The sequence below is a fragment of the Lissotriton vulgaris genome, chromosome 1_2 (genome assembly GCF_964263255.1).
Source record: "Lissotriton vulgaris chromosome 1_2, aLisVul1.2, whole genome shotgun sequence".
NCBI lineage: Eukaryota > Metazoa > Chordata > Amphibia > Caudata > Salamandridae > Lissotriton > Lissotriton vulgaris.
Window position 1 is genome coordinate 327459690 of NC_141686.1, and position 17880 is coordinate 327477569.

General features: G+C 52.4%; 1 protein-coding gene across 1 annotated transcript in view; it reads right to left on the reverse strand.

Moving 5' to 3' along the window:
* Nucleotides 1-391: 391 nt before the first annotated feature.
* LOC147736646 (collagen alpha-1(XII) chain-like) overlaps nt 392-17880 on the reverse strand; it is a 76405-nt gene continuing 58916 nt past the window's right edge. The window contains exon 5 of the mRNA XM_086953410.1: nt 392-1038. Coding sequence (XP_086809536.1) covers nt 434-1038 — 605 coding nt within the window. The 3' untranslated portion in view covers nt 392-433. The remainder of the gene's footprint in view (nt 1039-17880) is intronic.

A 17880-nucleotide genomic window follows, 5' to 3' on the forward strand; every position in this document is an offset into this window, starting at 1 on the left:
ATCATTGGTGTCGCAAGGAGGGTGCAGTGAAAAGCGACGCACCGTGCAGCGATGCGTCACTTTTCATAAATGAGGCCCTTAAAGTTCTGCAAACTCCCTGAAATTTGAAAAAGGCGCTAAGATCCCTTTTAAATCACATGCACACTGTTTTTTAAATGCGAGGAAGTGAGAGACAACTGCCTTCCATTATTCCTTCAGGCACCACCACCTGCCACCTTCCCCACTGCCGGAAGTCCGAGGGCGGGATTTCCGGCTGTGAAGAAAGTGAAAGACACCCAAGGGAGACTAGTGCGATTTACCCTTCTCCCTGTGCCTCGTCATGAAATGGTAAATATTAGCTGTGACACGTGTTCTGTCGCTTTTATTCTAAACTACAGAGCTCTACCTGGACCCCCACCTTGTGTCCCTTGAAAGAAGCGGGAGTGTCTCCCTTTTATACCCGCAGGTTGTGTTGTATAGTTTTCAGTTTGTACTGGACCCTGAGGCAGATGGACTCTGTCAGCTCCAGCAGCATTTGATGAAGCTCTTCAAAGTCGTCCCTCATGAACACGTGGGCTGCAGCCGGGGGGCTGGTGACGGCCTCCAGCTCAGTGCGGCTCCCACCCACAGCAAAGACCTCCACCCCCGCACCCCGGAGCTCCAGGGCCGGACCTGTGACATCATCCTCTGACCCCCGAGGTGTGATGAGGACCAGGACTCTGGGCACGTGGGCTCTGGCCCCCCCGCTCTCGACCAGCACCTCCCGTCCGACGAAAGAGAGGGCGCGCCCAATATAAACACGAGGGTCCATCCGTTCCAAGGTCCCCAGAGAGTCAATCAGGACACTGAAGTTGTGGGAGTCGCTGAAGGGGACCTCTATCCGGGCATCAAAGCCGAACAGGGCCAGGCTGAACCGCACCGAGTCCTGGGACACGTGGAAGCTTCTCAACAGATCTTCCAAGAAGGACCTCAGGAGGGGGAAACGCTCGATCTCTACAATGAAAAAATTATGGACTAAAAGCACCACGTCCGCCTTTATATCCATCCGACCAGAGCATTCTGTGGAAAGAAAAATAGAGACGGGTCAGAGAGGAGCGGACAACATGTGCAGAGGAAAACAGGGATGAGGCTGGGGGAGCCGGGATTCTGCCTCACAAAATATCCTGTGAAAACAATCACTGCACAACCTGTGCGCATGAATATAATAAACACACGCCAGCATCCACACTGCACTGTACCCAAATACACACCAGCATCCACACTGCGCTGTTACAAATACACACCAGCATCCACACTGCGCTGTTACAAATACACGCCAGAATCCATACTGTCCTGTACCCAAAAACACGCCAGCATCCACACTGCGCTGTTATAAACACACGCCAGCATCCACACTGCGCTGTTATAGACACACGCCAGAATCCACACTGCGCTGTACCCAAATACACGCCAGCATCCACTCTGAGCTGTACCCAAAAACACGCAAGCATCCACACTGCGCTGTACCCAAATACACACCAGCATCCACACTGCGCTGTTATAAACACACGCCAGCATCCACACTGCGCTGTTATAGACACACGCCAGAATCCACACTGCGCTGTACCCAAATACATGCCAGCATCCACACTGCGCTATACCCAAATACACGCCAGCATCCACTCTGAGCTGTACCCAAATACACACCAGCATCCACCCTGCGCTGTACCCAAATACACGCCAGCATCCACTCTGAGCTGTACCCAAATACACGCCAGCATCCACACTGCGCTGTACCCAAATACACACCAGCATCCACCCTGCGCTGTACCCAAATACACACCAGCATCCACCCTGCGCTGTACCCAAATACACGCCAGCATCCACTCTGAGCTGTACCCAAATACACGCCAGCATCCACACTGCGCTGTACCCAAATACACACCAGCATCCACCCTGCGCTGTACCCAAATACATGCCAGCATCCACACTGCGCTGTACCCAAATACACACCAGCATCCACCCTGCGCTGTACCCAAATACACACCAGCATCCACCCTGCGCTGTACCCAAATACACGCCAGCATCCACCCTGCACTGTACCCAAATACACACCAGCATCCACCCTGCGCTGTACCCAAATAAACGCCAGCATCCACACTGTCCTGTACCCAAAAACACGCCAGCATCCACACTGCGCTGTACCCAAATACACACCAGCATCCACACTGCGCTGTTATAAACACACGCCAGCATCCACACTGCGCTGTTATAGACACACCCCAGCATCCACACTGCGCTGTACCCAAATACATGCCAGCATCCACACTGCGCTGTACCCAAATACACACCATCATCCACACTGCACTGTACCCAAATACACAACAACATCCACACTGCGTTGTACCCAAATACATGCCAGCATCCACACTGCGCTGTACCCAAATACATGCCAGCATCCACACTGCCCTGTACCCAAATACACGCCAGCATCCACACTGCTCTGTACCCAAATACATGACAGCATCCACACTGCCCTGTACCCAAATACACACCAGCATCCACACTGCACTGTTACCAAATACACACCAGCATCCACACTGCGCTGTACCCAAATACACGCCAGCATCCACCCTGCACATTACCCAAATACACACCAGCATCCACCCTGCGCTGTACCCAAATACACGCCAGCATCCACCCTGCACTGTACCCAAATACACACCAGCATCCACCCTGCGCTGTACCCAAATAAACGCCAGCATCCACACTGTCCTGTACCCAAAAACACGCCAGCATCCACACTGCGCTGTACCCAAATACACACCAGCATCCACACTGCGCTGTTATAAACACACGCCAGCATCCACACTGTGCTTTTATAGACACACGCCAGCATCCACACTGCGCTGTACCCAAGTACATGCCAGCATCCACACTGCGCTGTACCCAAATACACACCATCATCCACACTGCACTGTACCCAAATACACAACAGCATCCACACTGCGTTGTACCCAAATGCATGCCAGCATCCACACTGCGCTGTGCCCAAATACATGCCAGCATCCACACTGCCCTGTACCCAAATACATGCCAGCATCCACACTGCGCTGTACCCAAATACATGCCAGCATCCACACTGCCCTGTACCCAAATACACACCATCATCCACACTGCACTGTTACAAATACACGCCAGCATCCACACTGTGCTGTTATAAACACACGCCAGCATCCACACTGCGCTGTACCCAAATACATGCCAGCATCCACACTGCGCTGTACCCAAATACATGCCAGCATCCACACTGCGCTGTACCCAAATACACGCCAGCATCCACACGGCGCTGTTACAAATACACACCAGCATCCTTACTGCCTTGTTACCAAATACACCCCAGCATCCATACTGCGCTGTTAACAAATACACGCCAGCATCCACACTGCGCTGTACCCAAATACACGCCAGCATCCACCCTGCGCTGTTACCAAATACACACCAGCATCCATACTGCGCTGTTGCCAAATACACACCAGCATCCACACTGAGCTGTTACCAAATACACGCCAGCATCCGCACTGCGCTGTTACCAAATACACACCAGCATCCATACTGTGCTGTTACCAAATACACACCAGCATCCATAATGTGCTGATACCACATACATACCAGTGTCCATACTCCACTGTTACCAAATATTTCCCAGCATTCATACTGCCCTGTGACCAAATACATGCAAGCATCCATACTGCGCTGTCACCAAATACACACCAGCATCCACTCTGCGCTGTTATCAAATGTAAGACGGCTGTGGAATCGCGTTAAATAAGCAACGGTTGTGCTGTCCTTGAAAAGGGATATAGTGAATGAAATACACATCCCCTGACATTGTGGGAGCTGGTACGCGGGCCCGTGGCTCCCACTTGTCACTCTATGTATACAGTCAGATGTCCAGTGAGGAGATCTATGACCTCGGAGCCCTGACAAATTTTCGGTATAGAAAAAAGGCAATTAAACATGTTGGCCTACTTAGAACGGGTATATAACATGCTTTGTTTTTAATATTGGGCAAGCTCACGATTTTGGATTAAAGGGTCTAATTGTGTATGTGAGTCTTAGCTCATTTTTATCTTGTTTGAGACAATTTGGTCTCTGCCACTTCACTGGGTCTTGTTTTCTTTTTTCTATTACTGATTCTCTCATTAGGCACACCTCTACACATTTATTTTACTGGACACTATACATATTTTTCACTCTATATGAGAAAGTTGCCGATGATGAATATGTGGGCAAGCTGGTGAGAACCTGCCACTAGTTCCTCTGGTGGTGCGCACGTGAGGCACTTTCTCTTTTTCACACACATTTTTGGTGGGACACATATTCTAATGTCAATTGGATGTGTTGTTGTGAGTGGTCTGACATACACCTGTTTTGTGATTCCTTTTTAAGTTAACCTAATATTCTGGGCATAGAGGACCGTACTAGACTGTGTAATTATTGAAACAATTGTTGGGTTGAGGTAAATACCCCCTGACTTCGGTCCTACTAAAAAGAGTGAGGAGTGCCCTGATAGCCAGATTCTTGTTGTTTGAATAATTGATGGGTGGAGGGTGATCTAGCTTAAAATTTTCCCTCTATAGCTCCTTGTTGTTTAGATGGAATCTAGGAATACCAGTGAGCATCCTGAAGAGCTGGTGGGGGAGGCAGAGAATTCAGTTGGGCAGCTTGAGGCGCCATTGGGCCCAACCGGGGAGAAATTACCTTCCAGGGTGGGCAGCCATGTTTCTTCCAAGGGCCTGTCCCCTTGAGGGCTGGAGGACACGGAGAGGGAGAGAGTGCATAAGTTGGAGCTAGCCATGCTCAAAATAGATGGTCAGAAGGACATAGAAGGCAAGAAAATAGAAGATGGGATGGAATTAAAAATGAAGAAGTTAGCCTTAGAGGAAAAGAAAATGCATTTTGAACATGAGAGAGTGTTGAGGGAATTGGAAAAGCTTAGAGGCCCCTCCCTCTGGTGGCAGCGCACCACTGGTGCCTGTAGAAACAAGGGCCTACATCCCCAAAGAAGTAGTTAAGGATTTCCACAAACATGAGGATATTGGTCAATGATTCAGGGTTTATGAAGCTGCAATGTTGGCTCAATGGGTCCCTGAGAAGGATTGGGGTGTGTTGTTATGAGGCCGCTTTGTTAGTGATGGGCGGCACACCTTGTTAGATTTACCTACAGAGGATAACGTGTCGGATGGCCACATGAAGGGAGCCCTAATGTCCAGAGATGCTTTGACCCCAGAGTTGTACAGACAAAGATTTAGGAATTGCAAGAAACTGGAGTCTACGTTTAAGGCTCTTTTTCCTAAACACTCTGTGCATTTGCTGCCCCTGTCTGTGCTCACCTTTGACCCTCCATTTTGTGATGTTGTTTTCCCCTGGTCCGCCCCTCCTCCCGCCACCGCCTCCCAGCTGCTGCCCCTCCCACGCTCCGCCCCTCCACCATCCATTTATGACCAATGACCTAACGCGCAGCGTCCACGCGCAGCGTTCGCGCCCCAGTCGCGCCGAAGGTGCGCCAAAGGTAAGCCCGTCTACGCCCGTCCGCGCCTGGACCGCGCCCAGCGCCAGAGCCCCTGGTCCTCGCAATGCCCAGCCCCCCCGCATTACTTACGGCGCCTCCACCCTCCTAGCCCTTAACCCCGGCTGACTCCCCAACTGCGTCCAAGCCGCTCCCGGACACCTCCATGGACCCTTCTCCTGCTACTCCTGCAAGTTCGACGGCACCAAGAACAACTCCTCATCTACGAACACACAACAGATATCCGACCCCACCCACCTACAATGCATCCTGCTCAACACCCGCTCGGTCCACAGGCACGCCATTGACCTCTGGAATCTACTAAACACCATCTCTCCGGACGTCGCCTTCCTAACAGAAACATGGATGAACGCCACATCAGCCCCAGACATCACCATTGTCATCCCGGAAGGCTATAAGATCATTCGCAAGGACCGTACCGGCCAAACAGGAGGAGGCATCGCTATCGCCCATAAGAAATCCATCCGCATCTCAACCAGCTCAGACGTCAATCTCGCCAACACTGAACACCTTCACTTCCAGATCCACATCGACCCCAAGACCACACTCAGAGGCACCCTCCTCTACAGGCCACCAGGACCCCGCGCACAATTTAGTGAAGACATCACGGCTTCGTCACTCCACACGCGCTCCCCTCCGAGGATTACATCCTTTTGGGAGACCTCAACTTTCACCTTGAAAAGTACAATGACCGCAACACCACCACCCTTTTGGACAACCTCGCCAACCTCGGACTTGCGCAACTTGTCACTACCCCCACCCACATCGCAGGTCACACACTCGACCCTATCTTCACCTCCAGCAAACATGTCTCCTTCAGCCACACCACTACTCTCCATTGGACGGACCACAGCTGCGTTCACTTTACCTACAACAAGACCCCTACCAACAACCATCCTCAACCCACTCTGCGTAGAAACTGGAACAAAATCACCATCGACCAGATCTCCTCATCGCTTCTTCAAAACCCCCCTGCCCACTCCTCAAACCCCGACCAAGCAGCCACTAACCTCACCCAATGGTTATCCAACAGCGCCGACATCCTAGCACCACTGAAAAAAACGACTTATCAAACTAGGCAGCAAGAAGGCCTCCTGGTTCAACGATGATCTTAAGAAATCCAAGAAACTCTGTCGCTCCCTTGAGAAGGCCTGGAAAAAAGACCCAAACACCAGCACCAAGGACACCTTCAAAAACGCCACCCGCATACACCACCAACTGATCCGGAATGCCAAGAAAGCCGCTTTCAAGGACCGACTAGATAGCAACGCCCACAACAGCAAGGAATTATTCAACATCGTCAAGGAATTTACCAACCCCTCAGCCAACTCCAACGACATCACCCCCTCTCAAGCCCTCTGAGACTCCCTAGCCTCATTCTTCCACAACAAAATTGCAGACATCCACAACAGCTTCGACAACCGACCCGAAGACCAACCCTCCCAACCCTCTGCAGGACCCCCACCCCCCTTGAACACCCTCAATGACTGGAACCCAATCTCCACTGAGGACACCATCCGTCTGATGAACTCTATCCACTCAGGATCCCCCACAGACCCATGCCCTCACCACATCTTCAACAAAGCTGATTCCATTATAGCTCCGCACCTCCGAGACGTCATCAACTGCTCCCTCAACTCCGCAACCTTCCCGGAAAGTTGGAAACATGCCGAACTCAGCGCACTCCTGAAGAAACCCACAGCTGACCCCACCGAACTCAAAAATTACCGCCCTATCTCGCTCCTTCCATTCCCGGCCAAAGTCATCGAGAAAGCGGTCAACAACCAGCTCGCCGCCTTCCTCGAAACCAACAAATCCCTCGACTCCTCACAGTCCGGCTTCCGAGCCAAACACAGCACTGAAACCGCCCTCATCGCAGCAACAGACGACATTCGAACTCTACTGGACGATGGAGACACAGTCGCCCTCATCCTCCTCGACCTCTCCGCAGCCTTCGACACAGTCTGTCATAGCACCCTTCTACAGCGCCTCAGAAACGTCGGAATCCAAGGAAAAGCACTGGAATGGATCACCTCGTTCCTTACCGGAAGAACCCAGAGAGTCCGCCTTCCACCATTCAAGTCAGAGGCCACTGAAGTCATCTGCGGCGTACCACATGGATCTTCACTCAGCCCCACCCTCTTTAACGTATACATGAGCCCCCTCGCGGTCATCGCACGCCAACACAACCTCAACATCATCTCCTACGCCGATGACACTCAACTGATCCTATCACTCACCAGAGACCCTAACACTGCCAAAACCAACCTGCACGAAGGAATGAAAGAAGTAGCCGAATGGATGAAGCACAGCCGTCTGAAACTGAACTCAGACAAAACAGAAGTCCTCATCCTAGGCACCTCCCCCTCCGCCTGGGATGACTCTTGGTGGCCAGAGGCCCTTGGAAAAGCACCCATCCCGACGGACCACGCACGGAACCTGGGCGTCATCCTGGATTCCTCACTTTCGATGAACAGACAAGTCAACGCCGTTTCTTCATCTTGCTTCAACATTCTTCGCATGCTCAAAAAAACATTTCGCTGGATCCCCACCGAAACTATAAAAACGGTCACCCACGCACTGGCCACGAGCCGCCTGGACTACGGAAACACCCTATACGCCGGTACCACCGCAAAACTCCAGAAAAAACTCCAACGCATCCAGAACGCTTCAGCCAGGCTCATATTAGACATCCCACGTAAAGAACACATCTCTGGTCACCTGAAAAACCTCCACTGGCTCCCCGTCAATAAGAGGATTACTTTCCGCCTCCTAACCCACGCACACAAAGCACTTTATGAACTTGGACCCGAATGCCTCAACACACGACTGTCCTTCTACACCCCCTCCCGCCAGCTACGATCCTCCAACCAAGCCCTTGCCACTGTACCTCGCATCAACAAAACCACCATGGGAGGTAGATCCTTCTCCTACCTGGCAGCTAAAACCTGGAACTCACTTCCCACTCACCTTCGCCTTACTCAGAACCACCTAGCATTCAGAAAGCAACTTAAAACGTGGATATTCGACAAGTAACTCCCCACCCTTCTTCCAGCGCCTTGAAACCCTCTGGGTATGTAGCGCGCTATATAAATCTCTTGACTTGACTTGACTTGACCACATGGGTAGAATATGTGTCTTTCTTTTGCAGAGCTTTGGATGGTTGGGTGAAGGGTAGCAAAGTGGATAATTATGAGGCGCTCTATGATTTGTTTGCATGGGAGCACTTGTCCAATAATTGTATTCCAGAGCTACCCCAGCACCTGATTCATAGCAGGCTGACTATTCCTAGGAAGCTTGCTGAGGAGGTGGACTGCTGCGTGAGCATCCAGGTCCACAAGGGTCGCGTGGGAGACTCAGCCAAAGGTGGCAGGGTCCCCAGCAGAGGAGCGGTGGGTACAAGGGTAAACAGAGGGTGTTCCAGAAAGGGCCCCAAAGTAATCCCCAAGGGAAGGGTTTCTAGCCTCCCCCTGAGAGGAAGCCAGGGGCCCGACAGATAAACCTGTTTATAAGGGACCCCCAAAATGTTTTAAGTGTGGTGAGGCGGGCCACTGTTTCTATGATCCCAAGTGACCCCTGAGAGAAAAAAACAGCATCCATAGGTGCACCACCCCGGCAGATGACGAGTGTAGCCCTGGATGAGGAGATGGGTGCCCAAGGTGGCTGAGGTCCCGCAAAAATGTCCCTAAACGCTTTAGGAAACTCTAATTATGTTCAGTGTCCAGCACCTACCCCTTTTTAATGTAGATTGGAGTGGGAATAGTAACTTAATTAGGTTCAGTGTCCAGCACCTACCCCAATTTAATGTAGATTGGAGTGGAAATAGTAAATTAATTAGGCAGTGGGTGACATCAATGGCCATAGAGTGGAGGCTCTTAGAGACACCGGAGCCAGTGTGGAAGCTGTCAGGTGTAATACCACTACTCTTATCGTTTTTTCAATTACCCGGTGAGGCGAGCCCTGTGGGGCTCTCGCTTCAGGCTCCAAGCGCCCGGCGCCCGCTGGGCCAGACCCTCTCCGGGGACAGTGGCAGATGGGAAGTTTGACTAGGGCAGAAAACCTGTCAAACAATAACGCAGGTTTTCTTAGGCGAGCTCAGGGAGGAAAGAAACCTCCCGCTGAGCAGAAGGGCAAAGGCCAGCTTGATCTCTATTTTCAGAATGAATACAGACCGTGAAAGCGGGGCCTCACGATCCTTCTGACTTTTTTGGTTTCAAGCAGGAGGTGTCATAAAAGTTACCACAGGGATAACTGGCTTGTGGCGGCCAAGCATTCATAGCGACATCACTTTTTGATACTAAGTTGTTGGCTCTTCCTATCATTATGAAGCATAATTCACCAAGCGTTGGAATATCACCCACTAATAGGGAACGTGCGCTGGGTTTAGACCGTCGTGAGCCGGGTTAGTTTTACCCTACTGATGATGTAAGCCAGCCGAGGGTGCGGGTGCTGGGGAAGGCGTCCTCCGGGTACCGGAAGGCTCTCCCCGGCCTGGCTAGGGTTTGGAAGCTGGGACCAGGCCCGAGCTCGTGCTCTGTCCCAGTGTTCCAGGGTGCGGGAGCCCCCGTCCTGCAAGCCAGCTGAGGGTCCGGGCATTCATCGGGGCCCAGGGAGCCTCTCTCGTGCCTGGCTAGGGTTCGGAAGCTGGGCCCGGGCCTGGGGCTTGAGCTCTGTCCCAGGGTCCCAGGGTGCAGGAGCCTCCTGTCCTGCAAGCCAGCCGAGGGTCCGGGCGTTGGGGAAGGGGGTCCACAGGGGCTTGGGGAGCCTCTCCCCAGCCTGGCTAGGGTTCAGAAGCTGGGACCGGGCCCGGGGCTTGTGCTCCGTCCCAGGGTGCGGGAGCCCCCTGTCCTGCAAGCCAGCCAAGGGTCGGGGCACTGGGGACGGGGTCCACCGAGGCCCGGGGAGGCTTTCCCCGGCCTGGCTAGGGTTCGGAAGCTGGGACCGGGCCCAAGGCCTGTGCTTAATCCCAGGGTCCTAGGGTGCAGGAGCCCCCTGTCCTGCAAGCCAGATGAGGGTCCGGGTGCTGGGGAATGTGGCCCACTGGGGCCGGGGGAGGCTCTCCCCGGCCTGGCTAGGGTTTGGAAGCTGGGACCGGGACCTGGGCTTGAGCTCCGTCCGACAGGCCCCGGGGTGCAAGCCAGCCGAGGGTGCAGGTTCTCCCCTGCCTGGCTGCTTTCAGAAGCAGGTACCGGGCCGGGGAGCAGGGGTTGCTGGCCGCGGAGCGGAACAGAGTTTTCTGCCCACCCCTACTGATTACAGTATTGTGGATTTTTGTTGTTTGGTCTTGTGTTAAGTCTAGTAAAGATTACTTATTTTTGTAAACTGGTGTGGTGTCCATTTGTAGTGTTTTCGCTGTATTATGTATGTGTTCACAAATGCTTTACACACTGCCTCTGAGATAAGCCTGTCTGCTCGTGCCAAGCTACCAAGGGGTTAAGAAGGGGTTATCCAGGAGTGTACCCCCCCTTTCCTTGACTAGAAGCAAGGGTCCCTATTTGGTCAAAGTTACCTACCTCTGCCAACTATAGACCCCCAATTCTAACACTCTCTAGAGTTCCAAAACCTACTGATTAATTAATACGATATAGATCAAAACAGGTAACACTCGGTGAAGATGTATATGTGTGCCAATTTTACATAGGTTCTGGAATTGACAGCAGCCCAAAGGCGGATCATTCCAGTCTAACGGGTTCAGAGTTAGGAGATTTAGATTAACATAATCCCTGCGTATCATAGTTTAATTAGGAATCCTGAAAGATTTCTCCAGGTTGTGTTGAGGAAACACTTGTGGTCTAGAATGGACCTTTTATATCAAATCACTGAAGGTTAAAATTGACCAGTGAGGCAAAATAGGACCGATTGAATCGAAAGAAGCATTGGAGTAGCTTTCTTCCATAGTAAAGTGCAAATTGATGGCTCCAGCAGGATGTGTGTAGATTTGAGGGGCGTGAATATTAATATCTGGGTGGATTGGAATGCCGTAGTTAACAAACAGGAAATGCTACCTTTGTTGAACAAGGCACAGTAGTCTTCCACATTGTATTAAGCGGATTCCTATTGGTCTGGCATCAAGTTCAGTAATGTTTAGAGCTTGATTAGTTACAGTTTTCAAGGTAATTTGATGCTGACATTGTTCTTTGCTATGTTATCTGACACCAATGTTAGAAACTCTTCAAACTTCTAGTTCTTAATGTCATCAGCTAAACCAGAACTAGGAACAAAATGTAATGATGCAGTCATAGTGAAGTGAAAGCATCTTTATTGAAGTTTAAAGGAAATGTTTGAAAAATATACAGAAGCCAGGATTAAATCAAATCTAGATTACTAGGCTGGGTAAAAGGTGAGATTAATCACAAATATAAATGTCTATCAACCTACAGTATATAAAACGCTACAGAATTTAAGCATTGTTTTCTTTAAACCTAGAATTCAATACAACCTGTAACCATAAATGCTGGGTTTCCCAGTCATTGTATGTTTTATCCTACTTTTCACAGGTCTCTGCTGACATCTGCAAGGGGCACCTCGTCATAGCTTGACAGGTTTCAGAGGTTATGAAAGACTCCCAGTGTAAGGTACGGTGATCCTAAAGTGTCTAAGAAGAGGGGATGTGACCTTGTGGCTAGCTTTCTGAAATAGAAGCCTGGAAACATATGATCCTATTCCAGTTTTAGCACAAAAACATTGTAATTCCAGTCAAATCAATTTATAGCCCTGTTCCACCAATTGGAAATGTGTGTGTAAGAACCGGGACCACCAGCTCTCCAGGGGGTAGCATGGCTCGAGCGGGAAGGCAGCCAGGGGCTTGCGTGTAAAGCAGCTACTTAACACACTCATCCAATGAGACACACAGTGGGCGCAATAATGGAGACCACACCAGTAGTTGTATTTGTAAATCAAGTTCTTTTATATAGCCTTTGGATCAAGCAAGTAATGCATTTAGCAAATCATTGGTATTTCATTTACGCATTCCATTAGGCAGTTTCAGTAAAGACTTGTCATTAAAGTAATAACCAGCTCATCTGAGCAATGAAACATTAAATAACACAGCCTGTCGCAGCATACTCTTCAGCAGGCAAAGAGGGTACTTTCATAAACCTGGAGGATCCTACAAGAAGCGACCATAGCATTGCAGTAAAGTACCACATTAAACCTCCTGTGGATGCCTTCTAAACTGTACTTCATAGGAAGTGATAAAACATTTCATCAGGTACTTACAGTACAACAGATAACTTCAAAGAACACAGCCACAAGCATTTCTTCTTGTGAATACTGATCGTTTTGCGACCCAGAATCCGATCATCAGAATACCATTAGAATTAATCAATACACATCACAGTTTGATCCCTTCAGGAGCTGTAGAAGCCCGCCCCTGTAAGAAATTCAGTACAATTGAGTAAATCACCCTTCCATTAATAGGCTTGTAAATAGGGTGTAACCATGAACTTTTCAGACTGGATACCTGCATGCAAAACGATATAGGGGGGAAAGTGTCTATCCCCAGACCACCTAGTTCTCGAGGCACAATGGAGGGGGGGGGGGGGACAACGGGGCCCAGTCTTAGTTCACCCCGGGGGAGGGGCGACCTCGGGCCTCCTGGGGACTACCGCCCTCCTCCCCGGGGGTTACCTGATGTTCTTCGGCCCTCCGGGGCCCTTGCGAAGTCTCCGCTTTCAGGGAGGGGTCTGCGACCCTCCGGGGGTCTCGCTCGGCCCGGCGCGGTGCAGGGTGGCTTCTGGGCACCGGGGCCCGGGCAAGGGTGAGATGTGGGGCTGAAAGGAGGGGGCACTCAGGCTCCACGGCCCCCTCCGCGTTGTTTATGGGTCATCTCAGGGCCCACCGGCCAGGTTCTGAGGCCGGGGCTGAGAGGATCGTGGCCGGGGCGGCTCCAACCAACCGCGTAGCCCGCCTCGAGGGCGCACCTGCCTGAGCCAATGGCAGCGCGGCGCCCGGGGGCGGGGCAGAGAAGCTCCCCGGTCACGTGACACGGGCACAGCTTGTCTTCGGGCCTACCGCGGCCCAACGTGTGGAGAACGGCAGACCTCTCCTCACATACGGGGGCCGCCGTGGGGGCAATTAAAGCTGGCGCAGGTCGCCACAGGGGAGTCCCGTCGGCCGCGACGAACGCGCGACCTCCTCGGGTGCCTCGGACGGCACGGCAGCCCCGGGCAGCGGCGGTGAGTGGGGATAACAACAGCGCCTCGCGGCGGCGATGACAGGCTCCGCAGCGCTACTCTTGGGGCCCAAATCAGTCAGCTCAGGAGAGCGCTTGGTGTTCCGGACAGTTAGGAACCAGTGCTTGACGGTGAGGGGAATCAGGCAACAGCGCGGGTGGAGAATTCCAGTCAGAAATGCCACTTGCTCAGTCAGAACAGCGCTGGGGCACAAAGGGAGTAGATTATAGCGCTTTCTACACAGCTTGGCAAGAACTGTAGGCTGGATGGGTAGTAAAGCAGTTCAGTCAGGGGGAGACCAGGGGGGCAAGGTGGGCCCACTGCACGCAGGGGGTGAGCAGGGCAGCACAGTCCAGTACCTGGTCGGTCCTCCAGCAGTCTCTGGTCACAGGAAAGCAGTTTTCTTGGCGCTTGGATGGTTCTGCGCCCTTAGTTGCTTGTTTCTTGAAGTTGCTGAGGAGAGGAGGGGGTTTGAGTTGAAAGCTTGAAGAGTTTCTCCTCAGTCACTGCAGATGGACCCTGGGGTTCCCTACCACTGGGCCAGATCAGGGGGCTAGCTTGGGACACCTCACCCAGCTTAAGAGGCAGCACCTAAATCCTGTCACTCCCAGTGGCATAGGTTCCTCACTAGGCCCTCCCGCCTAAAACTCCTGCGTGGGTTCCCCAGGTCAGTGATGCTCCAACTAACTAGAAAATGTTCCCTTCCTTGCTTATATAGCGTCAGTTGGCAGTTGGAATTGGCAGTTGGTGTCACCTCCCCTGATCTGGAAGGTTCCAGGAGCTTCTAGGGTGTTCGACCATTCTGGCTATGGGCAGGCTGCAATGGCAACATTGTTGGGAGTCCCTGCCAGCTCCTGGCAACTAGAATGCGCATTAACAAGACCACACTGCAGTAGCAGGTGCCTATGGCAGCCATGTTGAGGGAAGAGGGCACCTGTACCTATCATTGATTTCAATATTACACAGGGCATTACAACCTCGCAGGGCCTATACAATTACATTATAAAGGGGGCACATCCTGAATTAGGGGAAGCAAAAAGCAAAACATTTCTGTGAAAAGGGCCAAGTCCAACACATCTCCCCCCCAGCCAAAAGCCAGGGTAGACCAATCATCACCTTGATTGTCTTCCCTGCTTGGGGCGGAAAAAGGTGGACGCAGGCCCGTTACTTCCATGGCATCTGCCAGATCTTCACCATTCAAACCATCCCACTGGTGTTCCCTAGTGGGATGTGGCCAGGACTGGCCTCTAGACAGTCCAAAAGTCTCTGGCCCTAACTCTCTCTCAGAGTGGGGGACAGTAGCCCCAGGCCCGTAGTACCATTTGACCACTCTCCTTCTCCTCCTTACAGCTCCAAACTGCCACTTCTCGTCCCACCTGGAGTCCAAACCCTCAGGTTGAACTGGTGACAGGGGCGAGTCCTCCCTCCCCCTGCACTCCCTCCCAGAGTTCCGCACCCTCCTACCCGGAGAAGTACCCCTGATAGTCACATCCGGGGGACTCTGATTACAGATGTCCCACCTGCCAGGTCCGGAAAATCCTCGACCTGGCCCCCCAAACCGGGATCTGCGCCCTGTGGCTGAGCCGGAGACGGAGGAGAGTCCTTCCTCCCTCCGCATCCCCTTCCAGAGTTCCGCACTCTCCCACCGGGAGAAGTACCCCGGGAAGTCAATTCAGTAGGGACCTGGATTACAGGTACCCCACCCTCCAGGTCAGGAACTCCTGAACCTGGAACCCCAGTCCAGGATCTAAACCCTGCGACTGGTCCGAACCCCGAACCACTGGAGCTCGGATTACGGATGCTCCGGGTTCTACTGGCATGAGGGGATCCCTTTTACTAGAAGGCACGTCAGGACAGCCTAGGTTCCCAACCTGGGGTCCCCTTATGGAACTCTCCAGGCCCTGTGACTGCGGTTGGGGCACCTCGGGACACCTTCCCGTCTCACTCCCTCCTGTAGATGGGATGTGAGGCCCTACAACCCTCTCACTTTCCTGGGACCTAGCTGGGCTTCTCCTCACCTCTCCCGCCTCGCTGGGTCGGAAGATCCCGGCACCACTCCCTTCAGGATCACTCCCACGAACCTCGGGTACGCTGCCACCATTAGGAGTTTCTGATGCACTTAATTGTAAAGCTTTCAGCTCCAACTCCTTGAGCTGAAGCTCGTGCGCCATCCTCCTCTCCTCCATTGCTAATCTCTCTCTTTCCATAGAAAACTCTCTATCTTCCCTTTCTCTCTCCCTCTCGTGCTCCAGCTTAGCAAGCTCCAATCTCAATCGCCTCTCCCTCCTCCTGTCCTCATACACCTTTGACGACGCACTCCCCCTAGATACACTACTCCCCGCACCGGAACGTCTTCCTGGCAATACATTGTCTGACATGTCAATGTTGAGTAGGCCTGGGTCTTCCTGAGTGTCCGCCTCCCCGTGTGTGACCTGTTCCCCATCCTCTTCATCCTCTTCTGGGTGGGCCCTTACCCATGCCCTCAAGGCGGCACGGAGCTCTTCTTTAACAGCTCTCGTCCCCACAGGCACCCCCATCCCCTGACAAAACTCCCTTAACCGCACTACAGTGTACCTATCAAGGTCAGCCAGCGGGAACTCCATTTTGCCAGACAACCTGATAGAAAAATTCTATGACGTAGGCAATAATGCTGAGTCAACACCGGTTCCTACACACTTTGCAGACTTAGACAGTGGTGGACAATTAGGTTTGCTTGCAGCACCACAGGTGTCCACTTAATTGCAGCGCACTCTGTCCCACTGGAGGGTGTTAAGTAGCTACAGGTCCTGGATCCCACCGCTCGCCACCAATGTAAGAACCGGGACCACCAGCTCTCCAGGGGTTGCATGGCTCGAGCAGGAAGGCAGCCAGGGGCTTGCGTGTAAAGCAGCTTCTTAACACACTCATCCAATGAGACACACAGTGGGCGCAATAATGGAGACCACACCAGTAGTTGTATTTGCAAATCAAGTTCTTTTATATAGCCTTTGGATCAAGCAAGTAATGCATTTAGCAAATCATTGGTATTTCATTTACGCATTTCATTAGGCAGTGTCAGTAAGACTTGTCATTAAAGTAATAACCAGCTCATCTGAGCAATGAAACATTAAATAACACAGCCTGTCGCATCATACTCTTCAGCAGGCAAAGAGGGTACTTTCATAAACCTGGAGGATCCTACAAGAAGCGACCATAGCATTGCATTAAAGTACCACATTAAACCTCCTGTGGATGCCTTCTAAACTGTACTTCATAGGAAGTGATAAAACATTTCATCAAGTACCTTCAGTACAACAGATAACTTCAAAGAACACAGCCACAAGCTTTTCTTCTTGTGAATTCCGATCGTTTTGCGACCCCAGGATCAGATCATCAGAATACCATTAGGATGAATCAAAACACATCGCAGTTTGATCCCTTCAGGAGCTGTAGAAGCTCGCCCCTGTAAGAAATTCAGTACAATAAAGTAAATCACCCTTCCATTAATAGGCTTGTAAATAGGGTGTAACCATGAACACTTCAGGCTGGATACCTGCATGCAAAACAATATAGGGGGGGAAAGTGTCTATCCCCAGACCTCTTAGTTCTCGAGGCACAATGGAGGGGGGGCCAACGGGGCCCAGTCTTAGTTTACCCTGGGGGAGGGGCGACCTCGGGCCTCCTGGGGACTACCGCCCTCCTCCCCGGGGGTTACCTGATGTTCTTCGGCCCTCCGGGGCCCTTGCGAAGTCTCCGCTTTCAGGGAGGGGTCTGCGACCCTCAGGGGGTCTCGCTCGGCCCTGCGCGGTGCAGGGTGGCTTCTGGGCACCGGCGCCGGGACCCGGGCAAGGGCGAGATGTGGGGCTGAAAGGAGGGGGCACTCAGGCTCCACGGCCCCCTCCGCGTTGGTTATGGGTCGTCTAGGGGCCCACCGGCCAGGTTCTGAGGCCGGGGCCGGGAGGATCGTGGCCGGGGCGGCTCAAACCAACCGCGTATCCCGCCTCGAGGGCGTGCCTGCCTGAGCCAATGGCAGCTCTGCGCCCGGGGGTGGGGCAGAGGAGCTCCCCGGTCACGTGACACGGGCACAGCTTGGCTTCGGGCCTACCACGGCCCAACGTGTGGAGAACGGCGGCCCTCTCCTCATATACGGGGGCCGCCGCGGGGGCAATAGAAGCT